Source organism: Plasmodium berghei (genome assembly GCF_900002375.2).
Source record: "Plasmodium berghei ANKA genome assembly, chromosome: 9".
Lineage (NCBI taxonomy): Eukaryota > Apicomplexa > Aconoidasida > Haemosporida > Plasmodiidae > Plasmodium > Plasmodium berghei.
The window spans coordinates 46,374-68,754 of record NC_036167.2 but is presented as its reverse complement, the minus strand read 5'-3'; the positions used below and the strand labels follow the sequence as shown (position 1 = coordinate 68,754).

Genomic DNA, 22,381 nt, shown 5'->3' with positions numbered 1-22,381 from the left:
TTATGTATTTCTATATTCCTTCTACGCACTTTTCAATTCACATTAAATGAAGATATTAATGTATCTTTTAACAATATATATATATATATATATATATAAAGATAAATATATTCTAAGAAATTATATTTATATATTTACTTCCTATAGTACATGCCCACGTAGGCTTTATATTTTCTTTTGCAATTGAGTATGTATAAAATATATTTTGAGATTGTTCTTATATTATATATATTTTTCTCTCTATTTTTATGCGTGTCTATTAGGGGTGCCTTCTATTTAATTGTGGTTTTCAAAGGTAAAGGGAAGATTCTTAATTTGCTTAGGATCATAAAGGGTTTAATTTTCGTATGATTATAAGAATATGATTTTTTATTGTTATTTAAAAATCTTACTATATAAAGCATGTAATAATATGTATAATATATACTAATTGAAAAAAAAGAAAAAAATCAAATAAAAACATACGTGGAGGTGTAAATGTATTAAATATAGGTAAAAGTGAATCAATATATAAGAAAAGCGGTATCAAAGAAAAAAAATGTAAAATTTATTTTGTAAATATTATAAAATTATATTTATTTATTATTATTTATTTTAATATTTTTCTTGATGAAAGTTGTATATCTAGGATGTGTAATAGAACAAAACATATTAACAACTATTATTTATTTTATTGATATTTAATTAAAATATGGCATGTTATCATAAATATTTATATGTTTTTAGCAGAATATGTATATATTTATATTCATAAATACAAGTATGCATATTATGAATATATATATAATATGCATGTAAATTAGTATGATGGCATAAATATATTATACAAGTGTAAATTGAAAAAGGAAATGTTGAAAAAATAAAAAAAGGAAAAGTTCATTGTATAATGTAGCGTGCAAAAAGATGAACTCATATTTATTAATATTAAAAAAGGGATTGTTAAAGATAAAAATATCTATATATAGAGATATTTATTTTAATTATATACAACATACGATTTATTTGTTCACAATGAATACATGTCAATATATGCATGTATATATATTTTTTGAATGAATATCCATATCATTTTTTTTGCTTAAAAAAATGAGTATTTTTCTATATGAATATATATATATATATTCTTACATACATGCATACATACAAAAGTTATATTGTAGAATACTTAAGATACACATATATTGAAACTGTAATTGCTAATAATGAAATATATAAATATTTATGGATAAATAATTGTGTAAAGACAATTTCATGGAATTTAATGTTTTCTTATCGAGCATTGTCATTTTCATATTGCACATGCTTATTTAGCTTTGCATACCGTTTTTGACTCCCAAAAAGAGAAAAAAAATTGTGGGAATGTATATATAATCACAGAAGAAATAAAATGCTCATATACATTTTTATATAGGTGCATTAAGACTTTACTAAAAATTTATTTAGGTTTAATCTAGTATATAGCGAAAATAAAACAAAAATACGTTTTTTTATATGCATGTGAAAATGAGACCACTTAATTTTTTTAAAAAGGGTATTGAAGATATTTAAGTTAATATAAAATATAAAAATAAGTTTTGCATTAAACACAAAAAAAAATTACTTTTCTTATGTTTATAACCTTTGGTTTTATGCATGTATCTATATTTTTTCTTTTTTTTCCCCTTTCTATATATATGCATTTACTTTTTTGTATGCCGTTGTTTTTATTATTTGCTCCTTTTTTATAAAAACAAATGTTACCACTTAATAATGCCACATGCAAAGAGACATGCATGTATATTTTTTATGATGCCTTTTTCGTCTTTTATGCATTCCTTCTTATTAATTTGTTTTCGAATCTTTATGCATATATCATAATTATACAGATGCATAGAAAGAAACACAATTTTATAAAATATAATTTACATGGGTTCATAATTTATTTAACTATTGTTGAACGATTTTTGCATGAATTTTTATATTGGCATTATCCTTTTAATATTTTTTAATGTGTTAATATTTTCAGTTATAAGTATATGCAATTCATTAAATGGGAAAATGATTCTATGCATGTATGCATAATTGATATATATTTATGTAATGGAATGAAGTGGTGGGAAATGTTTATATCATCCATGTAAATAATTATGGATAAAAATTCATGAATGAAATGTATTTTAAATGAATAAAAAGTTCAATAAAGGACCTATAACGTGAAATTCTCATTAATTTTTTGTGGAGTTAATTTATATAATAATCATTTTCTATACATATATAAAAGAACAATTATTACAGAATAAAATAATATAAAATAAGATCAGGAATCTATTATTTTTTGAACTATAATTGCAATATTACCTATTTTTTCTGTTTTGAAGTTATATATTATATTTTTTTTTCAAGTGTTCATATTGTGTATACTTTTATTTAAAAAAACAACATTGTGCCCCCTTATATATGCATGAAAATAGTGTAAACATAATATGTATATGAATGGTATTTTAAAATTTTTCATACGAATTAATAAAAAAATAAAAAGTATTGAATTTCAAAAAAAGCTATTATATATAATATGTTAATTTCTATTAAGCATGCAATTATTTTTTATGCAGACAAAAATGTTATTTAATAGGAATGTAATATGGTGCATAATTTATTTATTTTTTCTTATGTTTTTGATATTTTCCAAATTTATATAAATCCGTAAATATATATTTTTTAAAATTGTTGTGTTTAAAATGGGCAATGTGACATTGTTATTATATTAATTAAATTACACCATTTGTATCAGCAGATTTATTCAAACGGAATATATTCCTTGTGATATTCTTTAAAAAAAAAATAAAAATAGTGAATGAGATAATTTTTTTATTCTGCAAATCATGTAGTTGAAATTTTTCTTTTGTTTATTTTTTATATAATTTAATAATCAAAATTGTGAAGAAGGAAAAAATTTTCATGAATAAGTCCTGCCTGCATCATATCATAACAATTATGCTAAAAGAGTGATATAGTTTTTTTTAATAGGTTTATAATAAAATTTTTGTGTATATATAAATAATTACACGTTTACATGGTAAAACATTATATATGGTTTATAATTAGTAGATATTGCACATACGCCATTATAGAAGTTGATATGGGTGCATGAAGGTATGTATATGTATATACATTTGAATGAGTAAAATATAAAATATAAAATCAATTAAAGCATGTTAAAATATTGAAGTTGAATATTCAAAGGTGTAGAATAAAAATATTATATATGCAACATATTTGGGGGAATTTATTAATTTCATGTGTTACTACATTTACACAAATTTAAATACGTATGCTCAAAAATGACCAATAATTTTGATGAATTAGTGCTTTAAAAACAAATAGAATAGGGTGTTATACGGGATTTCCCAAATGTTCATCCTTCTAACAAATGTATACATTAGAATAGGGAGTTTTATTATTCTCTCATATTACTTTATACGTGAATTAGATAAACAACTATAAAACAATAATGTGTCTCCTGGAAAGCATTAGAAATAAAAAACATATATAAATGTGTTCCTCAATGAAAATTTATTAATTTTTAAAAAATAAAAATTTCTTGTAACTTGAAAAAATAAACTTATGTATAGTTTCGTTATGTTACACTTTGGCATATATTCGCACAAAATTTGTCGTTTTGTTACGAACATGTATATTTGGTATAAGATATAATATAATATACAATTTTTAGTGCATAAAATATGTTTATGTAAATCCATAAATTGTGTAAGCATATATGCTATTATTTTTATGAAAAGAACTTTTGAGGAACACTATTTTTCATTTTATTTAAATTATTTTTTTTTGAATTATTACATTCTCAATGAATTTTTTAAAAAAAAAATCAGACTGATTATTATAAAAAAGTCTTGTATTAACACTGAAATGATAAGACATAAGAAAATATAAATGATCTCTTAAAGTAATTTCTTAATATTTTTATATTGCTTGTAAAATGGTTACATTTTTCATGCTTAAATTATATAATAAATAAAAATTGAGTATATTGGATAAATAAATATATATTATAGTACACACTTAATCCCTTGCCCTTTATTTTCGTTAAGAAGTATCTCAATGACGACTTTGTATGTATTTGCTGTTATACCTGAATTATTAATGTTATAAATTAGCAAGCAACATGTAATTTTGTTTGAAAGACTTTTATAGCATAAAACTATGTGGCTATTATGATTTTATTGTTATTATATTTTTAATGTTATTATATATATATAATTTTTTTTACCTTTTATATTATTTTTAATAAGATTCGATACGATATTAGAAATTTCTTCCTTGTTTCTTGATTTTAGTAAATTTTCTTTCAATTTGTTATTAAATAATGTCATTAAAGAATTAATAATTTTTGACTTCATTCTAGAGTAGTTCGAATATATTAATTAGTCTTAAGAGAATTCAACACTTATTTGTGTTTATTTTGAGTATGTATAGATATATATACATGTATACCTTAGTATTTTATATAATAGTGAATGAGATAAAATTGAAACCGAACTTTCGTATTTTTATTCATATATATTATTTACATTTTATACTTATATATATGCTTTGTTTGTGTCTTTCTTTGTACTATTTTTTTGAGATTCAATAGAAAGTATAATATGTATAAGTTAAATATATTCCTCTGTTGTACCAATTTTTTATCGTATTTTTATGCATTAAATAATATATTTATTTTAATGCCTAATATTCTACTCAAATTGGAAAAAAATAATTTTGATAATACAAAAATAAGTAATCAAATAAAACACATATTACAATATTGTTGTGTACTATTGAAAAGAAATTCTCAAAATCCGATTAAATTTTATTATTAAGATGAAGAATTTACGTGTCTTAAAAAAAATTAATTATATCAAATATTAAAAATATTACATTTTTATTTATGCATAGAGAAAAAATAATATATGTGAATCTTTTGTAAGCGCATATTTCTTTTTATGTTTATGTTTTTTTAATTATAAAGAAATATGCAATAAAATGAAAAAGAACGGAAATATGCATGGTGCGCAAATGTATGTATGTCTCTCTCTCTTTCTATACATATATATTCATGTGAATATGAAGAAAATCTTAAACATCAAAATTAATAAAAATAAAATATCTTAGCACCTTCACATACATAAAAAAAGTATATTTTCGAAAACTAAAAATTAATTGAAATATATAATGCCCTGCTTTTTAAAAAATTATGATGACTATTAAGTAAACTTTCATTATGGCATGGAAGTATGAATGTATTAATAAATAGCGATTTATATGCAATTGCCGCTAATATCAATACGATTATACAAATATTGATGGATACACTTTATTTTGTAAATAATGCATTATGAAAAAAGTCTATAAACATATTATGCAGGGTTTATTAATCTATGTCATTTTATGAAAATACGCAACAAAATAACAATGCAACGCTCAAAAGTTATAAACAAGTAATAAACACTCCTTTTTTCTTAAGGGTTTAGAATAATGCATTACATATATTATTATATATAGATATAGAATGATCTATATTTAAGGGAGATATTTTTTGGAACATATTTATTTAGTATTTTTGCACTAAAGTGCAGACTTATCCTTTCGTTTATTTAATGGTTGATTTATAAGGTATATATATGTATATAATTTTTTATGGTATTCCTCGTATTTAGGGTGATGATAATTTACTTTCACAACCATGTTTCTATTTTTTTCTTTATTGTAGATTAAAATTTATTTATGTACAATTTTGTTCTTAAATCGTATGATTGCCCTATTTATTGTTGACTCCACTCTTTTGTGATAACTGTAAATATAATTTTATATATGTGGTAAAAATGGTTTATTATATGTATTATAAATATATTTATTAAATTTGTGAATATATATTATTCAAATGAATGAAATGGCTATATTTGTTTGTGTTTTCTCATATTTTACTAAAAAAAATGTTGTATGTACACGTCTGAATGCCATTTTCTTACAATTTTTATCTCCTTGTGATTTCTACGTATTATAAGTATTTTATATATATATGGCAAGCAATTAAAATGTGGCATTAAAAATAAATTATAAAGGTCTATAAATAATCAGTAGTTATGAGGTTATTAACTATATTGCATTTTCTCCTTTTATTTTATAATTTTTTTTTATTGTTATATGTAGGTTTGTTCCATTAATATTAGATAATATGGGACTTAAAAGACGTGTCTTTTTTGTTTATATTAAAAATATGTGTTTACCTATGTAAAAAAATATGAATGGAAAATTTAATTTAAAATAATATTTAAAAAAATAATTATTATACCTCAAAAAATATATATGCATATATATAAATTAAAGTAAAAAGTAGTAACGTATTTTTTCGTTTCATAATTAGGCTTGTACACATTTAATAGTATTTCGTGGTTTAATTGTGTATAATTCTATTTTTTATGATCTTACTACTTGATTTATATAATGTATATTTCATGCGTGTTTATGATATTGTTATTTTTTGGTTTATTTCGTATACCTTATAAAAATTGAGATTAAACTTTCGGTACTTTTAATTTAAAGAGGCACTTATTTGCATATTTAAATATTGTTTGTTAAATATTATATATTTTTGTAATAAAAATATGAATTCAAATAGCTCAAATAAATAAGGATACCAGTGCCTATTAAAAGAGATACAATTTGTTCTCAAGCTTTATTGTGTGTATGTATTTTTTTTTGTTGTTTTTATGGATGTAGTGAAATGAGTCAAATCCCACAAAATATTAAAATATAAACACGTATCCTACGAACATATAAACATATATACACATTATTTCTATTTGTTGTTATTATATTTGAGACATTTTGCTTGTTTTAACTAAAATACGTTGCATATACATGTGCGTATATGTAATAATTTCTGAAAAATATGAATAAGTTTAGTAAACTGTTTATAAGCAAGAATAACAATGATGTAAATAATTCGCAAAAAAATGGAGAACTATCAAACGTTATTATGTCCACAATGTTAAAGATCAATTCTACTGACGAATTTAAGAATATCGAATTAAAAAATCTAACGGAAAATAATATTGAAATGAACAAAACGGTGATACAAAATATAAATGGAAATGGAAATAGAAATATATTATTATTAAATGAGCTAAACAATTTTAGTCATATTACTAATAATAGTTCTATGAAGCATGACAAAAAAGCTAGTTCGGTTCATGGGTTAATGAAAAATAATTATAATAGCAGATATGTAAAGAACATTAATAGTGTATATAATGATCCTTATTGTATAAGCAATTCATACCATTTGAATAATCCTTATACGATTCAAAATGGAAAATATGGGGGAAATACGCATTCGGCAAATGAGTATAATTCATATAATTGTCCTATAGAAAAAGAGCATTTTCGAAAGGTAATAAATAATGCAGAAGAAAATATTATAAACACCAAACAGAAATATATTGGAAACAATTATTTACCAGGAAATAATACAAATTTAACTAGGCAATTGCCACAAAAGGGAGGATTATATCGTGACAATAATAGGAACAATTATGACAATGAATATCATACTGATGAAAATAATATGCCTATTATAAAAAAAAATAATGAACATAAAATTGGGAACAATAATTTTGAAAAGAATACATTAGGTTTATTACCTCGTGTTTATGTTGTAAAGAAAAACGAAGAAGTGTATAATAATCTTATGAAAAATGGAAAAACGAGTAGATCACTAAGCCAAATTAATCATAATGAAATAAAAAATGGAGATCCAAACATGAATGTAAATAGTTTACACTACATAGATCAATCAAATAGAAATTTAGTTGATATTGTAAAAAAGGAAAGTAGCGAAAAAAGCATGCACCATGATAAAACTGGGAGTATTAAAAATTCATTTGAAAGAAAACAATGTAGTAACATAATTCCCAATAATACATCCCCAGTACAAATTATGAAAACGAGAGAAAATTTTTTGGAACCCAATTCTGATAAGTCTAGTTTAAATGAAAACCGCAATTTTTTTATTAGAACTATTTCACATAAAAATAATAGAAATATGAAAGTTATGGAAACCGAAAAAAGTAATAAAAATTGCTTAGTAATGACTATTAATGATCAAAATTTAAAAAACTGTTTATCCAAAGAAACTGGAGAAAATATGCACGTAGTTCGGAACGGGTTAAAAAACTATAACATAGAAAATCGAAGAAACATAAAAAATAATGTCAATGGAAAAAACGGTTGTGGTATTATATCAAATAAAGGAAATGAAAGTCATGCATCAAATGTTAGTAATATGAAATGTGCTAATATATATGGTGATAAAAATCAATTACCTAGAGGTAATTTGTTAATGAAGCATGTGGGAAATAGGATATTAAATGAAAATGATAATAATGATTTTAATAAAATAAATAAGAGTAATTTTTTCAACAATCAGAGCGATAAAAGTAGTAAATTTAAAGGTGGATTTACCAATAAGAAGATGCTGTATATTGAGCCAATAAAAGATGAAATAATTTATGTTAATAATTTAACAAATATTAATGTGCCGCATTTGAATAATTTATATGAAACTGAAGAAATAGAAAATAGCAAAATAAAGTGTAACAACAGTAGTGTTGTGGAAATATTAAACGAGAAAAAAAATATCGACAAAAAAAATGATATAATTGACGAAAGAAATTCAGGAAAAAATATGGAAAATAAAAAAGAAAATGTAGATAAACGAATGAATAATGATATTATTAATGACAAAACTAGTAAAGGTAAGTATATTAGCAATGCAAATGAGCTGAATCATACGGTTCTATTGTCTGATAATTTAAAATCAAAAGATTGTAAAAGTTTCGCCTCAAATATGCATTACCATGGAAATGATGCCGAAAAAAATTTTCTATGTAAAAATTATGTAGGTTGTGCAAACCGAGACTTAAAAAATGGTAATATAGAAACAAGTAACCGTTCTCAAAATTTGGATATGCAACATTGTTATACTTACTCTACTTTTGTCGATAAAATAAATGGTAATTATAATTACTATAAAACTGGAAAATTAAATCAGGAAGTAAATAATAGTAATGCTTACGAAAAGGGGGAAAATTTAAATAATAACTTTTACAAAGAAAACTGCAATGATGGTGTGAAAAATGAAAACATGAATGAGTATGAAAATAAAAGTGTGAGTAAGGATAGTGCTAAGAAAATTAATTACAACGGAGAAAATGATGCGAATAAGCCGAATAATGAATTTATTAAAGTAAAAGATTATTTGAATATTCAGCATGTTCCAACTAATTATAATGAGCAAATCATAAAGCAAAATTATAAACTTAATTTTCATAGTACGGAAGATAATGTGCATCTTAAAGGTTATTATTATGATAGCAATAAAGGGGTGTATTTAATGAACTCATCTATGAATTTTGTAAAACCACAAGATACTCGTAGTTTTATAAGCGCTTCGCATGTATATAATAACATAGATGAAAATTATAATAAAATTAACTATAATATTAGAAATGTAAATCATAACACAATAAGTGTATCAGATAAATTTAAAGGTTACCAAAAAAAAAACGCTAATAAACCTAATTCTGATATTATTGGAATAAAACATTCTCATTTAAATAGGAAATATTTGAATAACCCTTATATAAATTATAATACAAAAAAGTTAAGCATATTAGAGTCACAACCATACAATAAATGGAATTATATAAATTATGACAATAATAAAGATATAAGACATATTACATGTGCTAATAATATTAATTATTCTAATGGAAACTATAAGGAATTAATAAAAAATAATAATGAAGAAAATATTTATAAGGTAATAGATGATAGTCTTAGATTAAAGGAAAAGACGCATGAATTATTGCATCTAAATTGTGATAAAATTTTTGTGTGCAGTGGAGATATTAATAAGATTAAAAACGAAGGGAAAGAAAATCGAAGTATTGAAATGGATGGGCATGATGAATATGAAATAAATAATACAATAATGGGCAAAGATAAAATTATCGAATCTGGCTCAACCCAAAATAATGTCTTTCTAGAAAATGAAAACATAAATATATACCATAATAGTAATGTTGATATTGATAAAATTATAAAAAATAAAAAATTATCATATAATGAAGCTAATAATGGAGACAAATTATGTAATACAGTATTAAATGATTGCCAAAATGAAAGATATTCCATAGGTACAAAAGAGGAAAAGAATTTTAATATTAGTCAAATAAAGAAAAATGGCAAAGAAGCACTAACCGATTCCTATAATTATCATTTAAATAACATGAAAGAAATCGAAAATTCGAAAAATGATAAAAAAGGAAAACTAAAAATTAATAAATGGACCTCAAATGAAAATAATTATGATTTGTATTTAAATGGAGCAAATAAAAATAATTTAAGAAATATAAATACAAAAATAGAGGACCCTAAAGACACAGAAGAAAGTGAAAAAGAAGAAAACGGAATTGAACATAAAGGAAATGAATTGGAAATCGAAAAAGGTAAAAATATGATAATTTTAAACAAAAAGTTTAATTACCCGTTTAATGATGAATTATATACATCCAGCATCGACAACAATAAAGCAGAACATGAAAGTGATATTATTAATGTGAAATGCATTTCCTATTCTAAAGAAATAATATATAAAAAAGATGGAAATATTTTAATTAAGGAGGTGCAAAATAAAAGAAACGAAAACAACATATGTTTGGAGGAAAATGTAGAAATAAAAAAAAAAGAGAAAGCTTTTAATAAGCAAACAAACAATAATATAAGCGGATATAGTTCTTCATTAGATTCTAAAGAGAATTACCCAAAGAATAGCAACATGGAGAGTTTTTATAAAAATAGAAAAAAGGAAAACGGAAATGATGTTTTAGAATACAATAAAACGTTTAATGGTCAATATATGGAGAATATTAAAAATGATAGTTGCAGTCGTGATAGTAATGATAGTAGTAGTAATAGTGGTAGTGAAGTTGACAAAACTGGTAAAGATACCGACGGAAATAATAGCGATAGTAACCAATCAGATGAAAATGGCGTATATAACTGCCGTAGTAGCGATAGCAACAAATGTAGCAATATATTTTTATCCACAAATAATGTAGGTATCGAAAGTGAAAATGGTGAAGTATCAGAAAAAATATGTTCTAAAAAGGATATAAAAATAAACTCGCTAAAAAAAAAAAATAAATTTCCTTGGAATAAAGATAATATAGTTAAATTAAACAGTAAGGGCAAACTATTGAAAATGAAAAATGTAACAATGAATACAAAATTAGCTAGATATGAAAGAGTGTTAATACACACATGTATTAATAAATTAAATTGGAAAAAGTGTATTGATAATACAAATAAAGGAATATTATATTGGATAGGATATAATATAAATGATTTTGATCATTATAATTATATGAAAAAGAAAAAAATAATAAATAGAATACCATCTTTATACATGTATACTAAAAAAAAGGCACTTACATTTTTATTGTCTCATTTATCACTTATTTTTCCAAGTTTATATGATTTTTATCCTAATACATTTGTCTTACCTGAAAATAAAGAAATTATAAAATATATTTTGAATGGGAATAATAAAGATTATTACATTATGAAACCAGATTGTGGAAGTATGGGAATAGGGGTTAAAATAATCAATAAATATAGTGATATTAATATCAATATATTAAATGGACACAATTGTTATATAATACAAAGGTACATAGACAATCCATTATTGATGTATAAAAAGAAATTTGACTTTCGTATATATATTTTATTATTGCCAGGAAAAAATTATCCAAAAATATATATATCTAGAGTTGGGTTTGCAAGGCTGTGTACAGAAGAATATAAAAAAAAGAAACAATACATTTGCAATACATTTGTGCATTTAACAAATTATAGCATAAATAAAGACAATGATAAATATGTAAGAAAAAATAATATACATGATAAAAACAACAATAAACAACTGTTAAGTGATGTATTTATATACTTAAAAAATAATGGTTATGATATAGATGATATATGGAAACAAATAAAAAAAATAACATGTTTAACTTCACTAGCAATATACTCATATATTAAGGAAAAAATTAAAAATAATTTTAATAACAATTTTTATTTCTATCAATTAATTGGATTGGATATACTTTTAGACGCTAATGGAAAGGCGTGGTTATTGGAAGTGAACTCAAATCCTTCTTTAAGAATAGATTATATAGACCCAGGATATGCCGATTTTGAAATACAATTAGAAAGTATGTTTGATAGGTATGTAAAGGAGCCTGTAATAAGTGAGATGTTTTTAATAATATACAAAAAAATTTATCAAAAATATTTAAGGAAAAGAAGTAAAAAAGGGATTACAAATGCTGGAAATACAATTTCAGCGATTACTACCAATAATAATAATAATAATAAAGTAGAGAAAAAAGACAAACAGAGCATTACATTCAACAATAATGGTAGTAACAATAAAAAACGTGGGGTAAAAGTGAACCCACAAAATAGTCTACCTAATAATAGTATATTTAGTTTCCATGATAAAATAATAAAAGGGCTAGCTGAAAATAAAAAAAGGTGTGGTAATAAAATAATAAATAATTATTCTCATAAAGAAAAATTTAAATTTCTTTTAGCACGCAGTAACAAAAAAAAAAATAATAATAACTATGAAATTTTAAAAAGCGAAATAAGCACAACCAAGCATTTACCTATTCTTGGGAAAAGTTACATAAAAAGTGAGTACTCGATTATATCAAATAGTAATAGAGATAATTTGGAAGTTGAAAATGCAAATAGTCGATTAGAAAATAGAAATTTAACTAATATTAATAATTTTATTAAAAAAAAAAATGGTGCAAAAAAAAAAAAAAAATTATTTTTAAAAAAGGAAATCATGAGCAATGTTGAAACATGTGTAGATGAAAATGATATTGATAGTTTTAGCTTGTCAAGCAATGTTAAAAATGATTTGAATAGAAATGAAAATTTGATAAAAGAGGATAAGGCAGAAATGGTAAATGTGGGAGAAAAAAGAGTAGGCAAAAAAGAATATGGAGATAGTAGAATAATAAAGACTAATGAATTGAACAAAAATGAACAGATGAAAAACGGATGGGATAAGAATAAGAATGATAATGAGAGCATCATTAATGATAAGGGTTGTGGTAGAGACGATATTTTAAGAAAAAGTATTGGTTGCATAAAAGCACAAATAAAAGATAAAAATAATAGTTATGATGGATCAGAAGAATACAATAAAGATAATTATACTATAAATTTTCCGGATGATAATAGAGAACAAAATGCTAAAATAATAAATTCAGGTGACGGTAAATTAAGTCATCACAATTGCAAGGAAAATAGTAATAATAATATACCCATATCTAAAGAAATAAAAAGAAATGATAATAGTGGTGATAATTTGTATCATAATTATAATAATAGTTGTTTTTGCATTAATGAAATTAATGCAAGTATAAATAATTCTGACGAAGTTGAAAATAATGAAATCATAGAAAATAGTGTAAATGGAGATATAACGGGCAACATATCATATGTTATGATAAATAATTCAGGTGCTAGTTATACCAGTGTTGATCATGGGAAACTAGATTCTGAGAAAATGGTTAAAAAGGATGCATTAATTGAGTCGAATATTTTAAATAATGAAACATATGTACAAATTGATAATCAAGAAGATATACAATTAGATAAATTTTTAAATAATGATATTGAAATGTGTAAATCTATTTATAGAAATATTAGTGATAGTATATATAAAAAGAAGATAGAGAACTTTATTATGATAAGAAGTAGTTTATATAAATATATGAATTGCTTAAATGTTCTTGGAATAAGATATATTAATAATAATGAGATACGCAATTTTGATGAAATGTATAATAAGAATGTACCACTAGATTTTAAAAAAACATATACAAAAGTTCGAAAAGATATTTTGCATCCTTTGAAAAACAATATATTAGAAAAAAATATATATATAAATTTAAAAAAAGAAACAAGTAGTTATTATAAAGAAATGAAATTATATAATGATTGTTACATTCTATTCGATTTTATTTTAAAAAAATATGACAATAACGCAAAAAAATGCAATAAAAGAGTTGAATACTATATTGATAAAAATACCTTTCTATGCATGTGTGCAGATATTAAAATAAATAAAATAATTGAAAACATCGAAATACCTGCAAGTACTTTCAATAGTTTATTCGAAGGAAATAAAAGTTCTCATGAAAATGAAATGCACCAAATTGTTAGTAAAATTTTTAAAAGTAAAAATGCAGATGTAGATAAATTGAAAAGAGAAAAAGAAGAAGATGGACATTTTAATATTCAGAAAAATTGTTCAAATAATTCCCGTTTTTCTAATCCAAACGATGACGAAAATGATAATTCACTAGAATATTATTATAAACAAAATTGCAAAAAGGAAGAAACCAAAACAAGCAAATTCTCTTTATTACGTTCTAAGAGAGAGATTTTGACAAAAAATAATAAATCAACAAAAAATTGTGAAAAGATTGGTTGTAAGAAAAATAACACAAATAAGAAAACCAAAAGCAACAAAAGAAGTAGCAACTATAATAGTTTCATTAGTGATGATAATAATCAAAGTAGTACTGTCAACAATAATAATGATAACACTTATTATTCGTCTATATTTTGCCCATTTTCTTTAGTCTCAACTTCAACAAATTTGATAAATTTCAATATGATTGGGCATAACAGCATGAAGTATAAGAGCAAAAAAAAAAAAAAAATGAATATCTACGATTTGGAATATTTATATACGAGGCAAGTGTTTTTTAGCAAATATATTAACAAAAATCAAGGTTTAACATTGATTGATTTTTTTTTATTAATGCAACAAATAGCTCTTTTAATATTCCCATATATTAGCCACGATTACGCTTGTAATGGTATACAACCTTATAACTGTATACTTTTTGATGAATTAAACAATGGAGAAAATAATATAAGTGGAAATGAAACTAATGTTAAAGGCCTAAATAACATCAAAAAAGATGGCAAGAATATTAAAAAGAAAGGAGAGAATGATCAAGATAATAATAATTATTTGAAAAAAGGAAATAAAGGTCATATTATAAATTTACCAAAAAATAGTACTAAAGATGACCAGGAAAAGGCCCAAATAATAAATGAGCATTTAAAAGAAGAAAACAATAAAATAAATCACAATTATAACCCAACACATATGGAAGACAAAAAAAAGCATAATTATACATGGCACAAAAATGTTTGTACTAATATATACAATTTGTATGGATATGTTCAAATTAATATCAACCCTGCTATAAAAAATATGTGTATGGAAACATTTTTAAATTTTGTTTTTAACAAATATTCAATATCATATTCTTAAAATTTATAAAAGCCTACTATTCATGTGTACAATATTTACAAAATATTTTTTTCATTTTTAGCATTTAAAAGTGATGCTATGTTTTATGTTATTTGCATTTATTTGTTTGTAAAGTTGCTTTTGTTTACTCGTATATTTGTATGTTTCGTTCTTTTTCCAGTTTATAAACAGTGTTAGATTCAAATAAGCTTGTACAATATTTTTATAATGGATCTTTATATGGGATGCTGTATTTTGTTCGTTTTGTGAGTTGATTTTATTTACATTATTTTGTTGGAATTCAAATTTTTATGCCAATTTGTTTATATTTATTCTTTTATTAATTTGTTTTTGTGCAATGTGCATTTATATATTGTGGAATTATCATTTTTAGTTTCATTATTAACCTTTTCCCCTTTTTTGTTATTTCGAAATTCTTATGCTTAGTTACCTATACCTTTTATAATTTTTTTTGTGGGATGTTTTAAAATAGAGAATTATTGTCTATTTCAAAATGTATATAAACTAGGATACAGAGAGAATAATACATAACATATTTCCACTGTCTTTACATAACTCATAATAGATGAAATTTTCAATCTAATTTTTTTATTCTTTTATGTAATTCTTGGGAAATATACATAATTATAAAATAAAATTCATAGTAGCAAAAATTACACATTTTAATATGCAAATTAAAGATTTCCCTTGTTGCTTTTCATTTCTTTAAACGAACCAAATTATATTACATCACTAACGAATTTTAGAAATATATTATAATAAAAAAGTATTAAAATTATTCGCAAGAATTAGATTAATAAATTAAAATGTAAAATATAAAAACAAAATAAAAAAAATTATATAATAATATAATTTGTATGTGGTTTTTCGAATTATGCTTAAATATTATACCTTGTAAAAAAATATATAGAATAATACACACATACTTAAATGCATATAAAGGTTTAAAATGCATATTTTAAGGCACGAAATTAAAAAATAAGATATCGTATGACAAAACACAGGAAGAATTCGATTTTATGGTTACATTGTTATAAAAAAACATTTGCTTGTAATAATAAAATTTATTATTAATGTACAATATATATAATGGAAGGATTTTATTAATCGAATATTATTTTTTACATTACCCTTATGTTTTTGATTTTTCTTTTATGCTTTAATAAAAATGCAACTTCCACAAAATATTAGTTCCAATTATGTAAAATGACACATAAATGAAAACTATGAAAGAAATTTCCTTTGCTTGTTTCGAAATTTTAAGGACTACACGTATTGCTGCATGAAATATAGTTACTCACATTTTTATTTATGTTCAAAGCATATATATTTTTGAACAAATATGCATTTATAATATGAGCGCATATAACCCATGTAATACTACATGAGTGTTGTATTAACTGCACTTAAACGCAACTGATATTTTTTATCTAGTCAAAAAAAACTTTTATTCAAAAATAAAGAATGAATTTACACAATATGCAACCATAAAAACGAAAAAATATGGATGTAAATTTTATATGCGGTTATATATTATAATTTTTTGTGTGTGATTAAATCAAATAAATATATATATTACACCAAGGGTGTGCTATAATAATTTCATAAGAGCATATTATGATAATCGATACAAAAATAAAACTTAAAATAAATAGATATATTCATGATTGTAAATTATAAAAAATTTTAATGATATTTTATATTTTATGGTACAAAATATGTATGGAAATATTTACAACTGTAACTATATGTAATTAATCAATGAATATAGCCGAAATATCACTTTATTTAGATTGGTGATGGAAAAAAAGAAGTAACATTTATAAATATATTACATATCACAGCGATAATAAAAATAAATGTACTGTGTAGTGTTGATATGAAAAATAAATTGGGAGAGTTGGATATTATATGAATTAGATGATAGAAAAAAGGTTTTATGAAAAAAAGTGAATAAAATTGCATTACACAAAACAGTTGATATAATTGAAACGAATTATAAAGGAATTAATAATATATATAATAATACAAAAGAAATGGAATGTACAGATATAAATAATAAAAATGTAAACGAATATTTGAAGGATACTGCAATAAAAAAGCATGGGGGAAATATAAATAACATTTCAGATTTAAATGAAAATGATAAAGAAAATGAAATACATTTAAATAAAGAAGAAAATTTATCTAAGGGTAGAGATTTATCTGAAAGGGAAACTAATGATGCAATATATAGCGAACAAGGAGAATATGATGTGAAAGGAGCATCTACTGAAGAAAATGAATATAAAAGACAAAATAGAAAAAGAAATTTGAATTTCGAAATCACTAAAGATAATAAATGTGATAATGATTCATATGAAAAATATCCTGGAACGAAATTGAAGACGAAAAAAACATGCCCTAATTTTATGAATAATGACAATGCGATAAAACCACTTGATGAGGAAAATGGAAAAGATATATGCGACACGCATAGTGATGAAATTTTTTATGAGAAAGATGAAGAAAATAATAACAAAGGAAAAGACATAAAAGAAAAAAATACTACGAAAATTATTGACAACAATGAAAATAATAAAGATATTAATGAAAATAATAGTACGAATATGAAGAAAAAATATATAAGACTTTTAAAAAATTTGGAAAATGGTATATCGTACAAAATAATAGATAATGAAAACAAAAAAAGAATTAATAAATGGGGAGAAGGATTAACTTTACAACAAAAAATTAATTTATTTATTAAAAATAAAATAGCTACAAAAACAGAATATAAATATGGGAAGAAACCAAATACATTATCTATATGTAATCAGTTTAATTTACATAATCATTTAACTATGTTAAACGACTTTAATAGATTACATTATTACAGAGCTGCAATGAGATGGACTGGATATAATGGGGTAAATGAACATAATGGAAATATTATTGAAAATGAAAAAAAAAATAATGATTTAGTTCCATGTAACTCCAATAGTTTAAGTAAAAAAGACATAATAAACCCCATGAATAATACAAATAATTTAAATACCAAAGAGAAAGATTTGTATAAATATGGAAGCAATGATAGTGAAAAAAAGAATCCTTATATTTTTTTCGAAAATAATAAAGATTGTTATGTTTATAATAAAAATATTATTGAGATTGGTACAGGGCCTTTATCTTTATTATCTATTAATGCCATTTTAAATGGAGCTAAGCATGTAGATGCTTTAGAAGTGAATAAAGATGCCTCTGAAATAGCCAAAAAATTAATAGAAGGTTACAATTTAGAAGATTATATAAGAGTTATAAATTGTTATTCTAAGGCTTATATATATAGAGAAGAATCTAATAATAAAAGAATAAAAAAAAAATTTTTTTTTCATAATCTTTTTAAAAATAATTTAGATGAACATTACTGTAAAAATTTTAATTATGATTTAATAATAAGTGAAGTTATAGGAGATTTTGCTTCTCAAGAAGGAGTCGCGGATATATATTTGGATTTACATAAGAAAATATTTTCCTACAGGAAGTATCAAGAGTACTTGATCGATTGGGAAAGGAGAAATGATAATAGCAATAATAATGATGGGCATGATAATAATAACAAAAAGGACAATTACAGAGATGATGTATATAGCGACAATAATAGTGTGTCTATAAATGATGGATTCTGCAAAAATGAAAAAAGAGATAATAAATATAATGGAGAAGAGGAAGAAAATTCTAATTCTATAAAAAGGGATTTAGTAAAAGAGCAAAAAAAAATAAGCTATAAAGATTTTGCAGATGATGATAATTTATATAAATCAGAAGAATTCTATAATATGAATATTAAAAGTATTCCATATAGTGTTACAACATATTATTGCCCTGTAAAATTTCCTTATTATGATAATATAATATATAAGAGTACAGATCACCCAGAAAGAACAATTATTAGTCCTCAAAATAAATTATTACAATCAATTATGTTAGAATGGTTTAATTTAACCTTGAATGATAAAGATAATGATGATAGTTTTGGAAAATTAGAATATATACATTTAGAAGAAAATTTAATTAATCAAATGATACAAAAAAGAAGTAAAATATTTGAGGTAGATAAAAATGAATCATTTTGTGGATTTTTAATTACAATAGATGTGGAAATTAGAAAAGGGGAGCATTTTGGTACAAAATATGGTACTTGTGATAGTTGGTATACAAATATAGTTTTGTTGAATGATGAAATAAATCTTAAAAAAAAAGATTTAATAATTAGTAAAACATATACCAATTTATTAAACTACAATGAACATTTTATTGGCAAAAAAACAATTCTAGTTTCAAGACCATCTTATACTTTTTATGGGTATATTTTACGTTCAATTGAAAACCCCGATTCTGACGATTCACTTTTCGATTCATCAGATTGTAATAATTCTAGTTATGATACAAATTCAGAAAATAAAAACGATAATAAAAATAGTGTAAATAATAATATGCACGTGGATGATGAAACGATTTTATTACTGGATAATATGGATTTTCACAAAAACAAGTTTTCATTAAATGTGGAAAATAAAATTGATAAAACAAAATATGGCATGGTAAAAGATAATAGTAATTCATTTGGTGATGAACACAATAAGTTTTCCGATAAAAATAAAGGAAACTTCCAAAAAAGTGAAGAAATACCAAATCAAAAAAATCGTTCAAATGACAATGGTCGGGATAAAAGTGCTTACAACATATTAGATAATTCTTGCACCGAAAGAGACAAATTAAATAAGCCTAATGAATCTTGTACAAGTGTACAGGATGAAAATGAAACGGATCAAAATAATAAGAACAATACCGAGGGAAATATCACAAAAAAAAACTCAAAAAGCTATATAAAAAGAAAAAAGAAGAAAGATGCAAAAAAAGATGAAAATAAATATAAAAAATATTTTGGAAAAAGCCGAGAAGAATATGAAAAAGATATATCCGATATTACTAACAATTACGACTTAAATGTTAATTTTTATTCTAAAAATTTAAAAGATAAAGTTATAGTATATAAAAATGCGAAATATAAATTCTTGTCTTTTTATAAACCGGTAATTATTGATTATGATGAGCAAGCAACTGTGATTTATAAAAAAGAAGATATATATAATGGGAAAGAAAACGATGTGAATAAGTTTGTGAATAACATATATGAGTAAAATATGCATTTAACGAAAACTATGTTATTTTATTATTTTTGAAAAAAAATAAAATCCACCGTTCTATCTATATATGCTTGGGCATATAATGCTTTGTTATTCGATTTATGGATTATATTGCTAGTGTGTATCTTTTTTACATTTTGATAAAAAAACATATCGCACCACTATTAAAAATAAGATTACCAAATTCATTTTATATGAAATATTATCTAATATTTTTACCATTTCACTATACATCTTTCTTAATCTACATTTAATATTTGCATTCGTTTTGAATATTATACATATTATTATATATTTTTTTTGATATTAATAGTAATCTATTGTTTTTTATGCGAACATATTTTTAACTTTAAATGTCCATAATGTTATACAGACTTTTGAATATATACATTGTCACAAAAAAATGAAGGAAGAAAGAAAAAACAATGGACGAAGAAATATATAATCTGCACATTAATTCCATAAATATAAAATGAAACTCCCAAAACATAATGATATATATGCTTTATTAAAACTATAAAATATCCATACTAATATATTTTAAATACATTATATGTGTCGATTTTGGGGAGTTCTTTCCTTGTAATTGGCTAATCATGTTTTTGTCTTCGCATATATATAGCTGTTTCTCTTATCTTTTTAATGATAATAGAACAGTAAACATAATAAAAACCATATATGTTACAGTATGGTTGTGGAAGTTAATACAGGATTCAGCTTGGGGTGTTGCAGGGTCTGTACCTCCCATTGAAGTTCTCCACATTTGGGGGGCATCACATCTATAAAAAAAATGCATGCACACATATATATATGTATATTTACTTTGGTGTAATAAAGCAAAATTGTTGCACTATAACCAATATTTAGTATATAATTAAAAACCGACCTAGAAAGTAATACACACTTATATGCACTCATAACACTAAACATGGTAAAGTATTCTATGCACAGGTTTATTTGTATAGTATATATGTAGATAGTTAATGTTTTTTCCTTATATTGCTTAGTTGTTAATGGGAAACATACCTTGCTATGTGAAAGTTTGGTACCAAAGTTTTTTTAAATGCATTGAAACATTTGGAGAAAAAATGGTTTCTTTGTTCCTTTTCCATTATGCGATTCAATTTAAAAATTAAAAAATAAAAGTGTAATACTTTATTTACTACTACTTTAGTTACTTTTAATGTTACGACGAATATAATTTTTCGATTTGCATATTTTATATTTTAAAGGGTAATTCATCCCCAAAAATATTCATTCAAAATTATAATTTTACTTATACACAGTTTGCATATTTTTCACAAAATTATATTAATAATCACACTGAAGAAAATATATATTATGCATAGCTAGTGGCTGCCAATAAATTTTAATTAAGCTTTATTATAAAAAAAATAAGTATTAAAAAAGCGGAAAATTGTATGTGATAGATATATATATGAATTTTTTATTTTATAATTTTTTTTTAATTAGCCTTTAAGATTATTGATGTATTTTTACGTAAATGAATATAAATTCCTATAATTTTTGTACGTACCCCAAAGTTATAAATTTTCAACGAATTTAATTATTAAATAAAACAAGTTGAAATTAATAAGAAATAAGTTTTTTAATAATTCCCTATTTCCTGAAAATGGATAATTGAATTTTTTAATTGTTGATTATAATAAATTATTGAAAGCTTATTTATCGGAATGACATGTAAAAATATCATTTATCA

The 22,381-nt window shown here is 22.8% G+C and overlaps 4 protein-coding genes across 4 annotated transcripts; 2 read left to right on the top strand and 2 right to left on the bottom strand.

Annotated features, from left to right (window-relative positions):
* Positions 1-3,454: 3,454 nt before the first annotated feature.
* PBANKA_0902000 (dynein light chain, putative) lies at positions 3,455-4,397 on the bottom strand (the record flags this gene model as incomplete). Its single annotated transcript, XM_034564589.1, has 4 exons — positions 3,455-3,499; positions 3,838-3,901; positions 4,060-4,129; positions 4,268-4,397. The coding sequence occupies 4 exons, from the start codon at positions 4,395-4,397 to the stop codon at positions 3,455-3,457; spliced, it is 309 nt and encodes a 102-aa protein (XP_034421371.1).
* Positions 4,398-6,931: 2,534 nt separating this feature from the next.
* Positions 6,932-15,472, top strand: PBANKA_0901900 (tubulin--tyrosine ligase, putative; the record flags this gene model as incomplete). Its single annotated transcript, XM_034564588.1, has 1 exon — positions 6,932-15,472. The coding sequence occupies one exon, from the start codon at positions 6,932-6,934 to the stop codon at positions 15,470-15,472; it is 8,541 nt and encodes a 2,846-aa protein (XP_034421370.1).
* A 2,036-nt stretch (positions 15,473-17,508) lies between these two features.
* On the top strand, positions 17,509-20,655 carry PBANKA_0901800 (conserved Plasmodium protein, unknown function; the record flags this gene model as incomplete). The annotated part of the gene is made up of 1 exon (XM_034564587.1): positions 17,509-20,655. The coding sequence occupies one exon, from the start codon at positions 17,509-17,511 to the stop codon at positions 20,653-20,655; it is 3,147 nt and encodes a 1,048-aa protein (XP_034421369.1).
* A 637-nt stretch (positions 20,656-21,292) lies between these two features.
* On the bottom strand, positions 21,293-21,773 carry PBANKA_0901700 (conserved Plasmodium protein, unknown function; the record flags this gene model as incomplete). Its single annotated transcript, XM_034564586.1, has 2 exons — positions 21,293-21,440; positions 21,688-21,773. 2 exons carry the CDS (start codon positions 21,771-21,773, stop codon positions 21,293-21,295), a joined length of 234 nt encoding a protein of 77 aa, XP_034421368.1.
* Between the last annotated feature and the right edge of the window lie 608 nt (positions 21,774-22,381).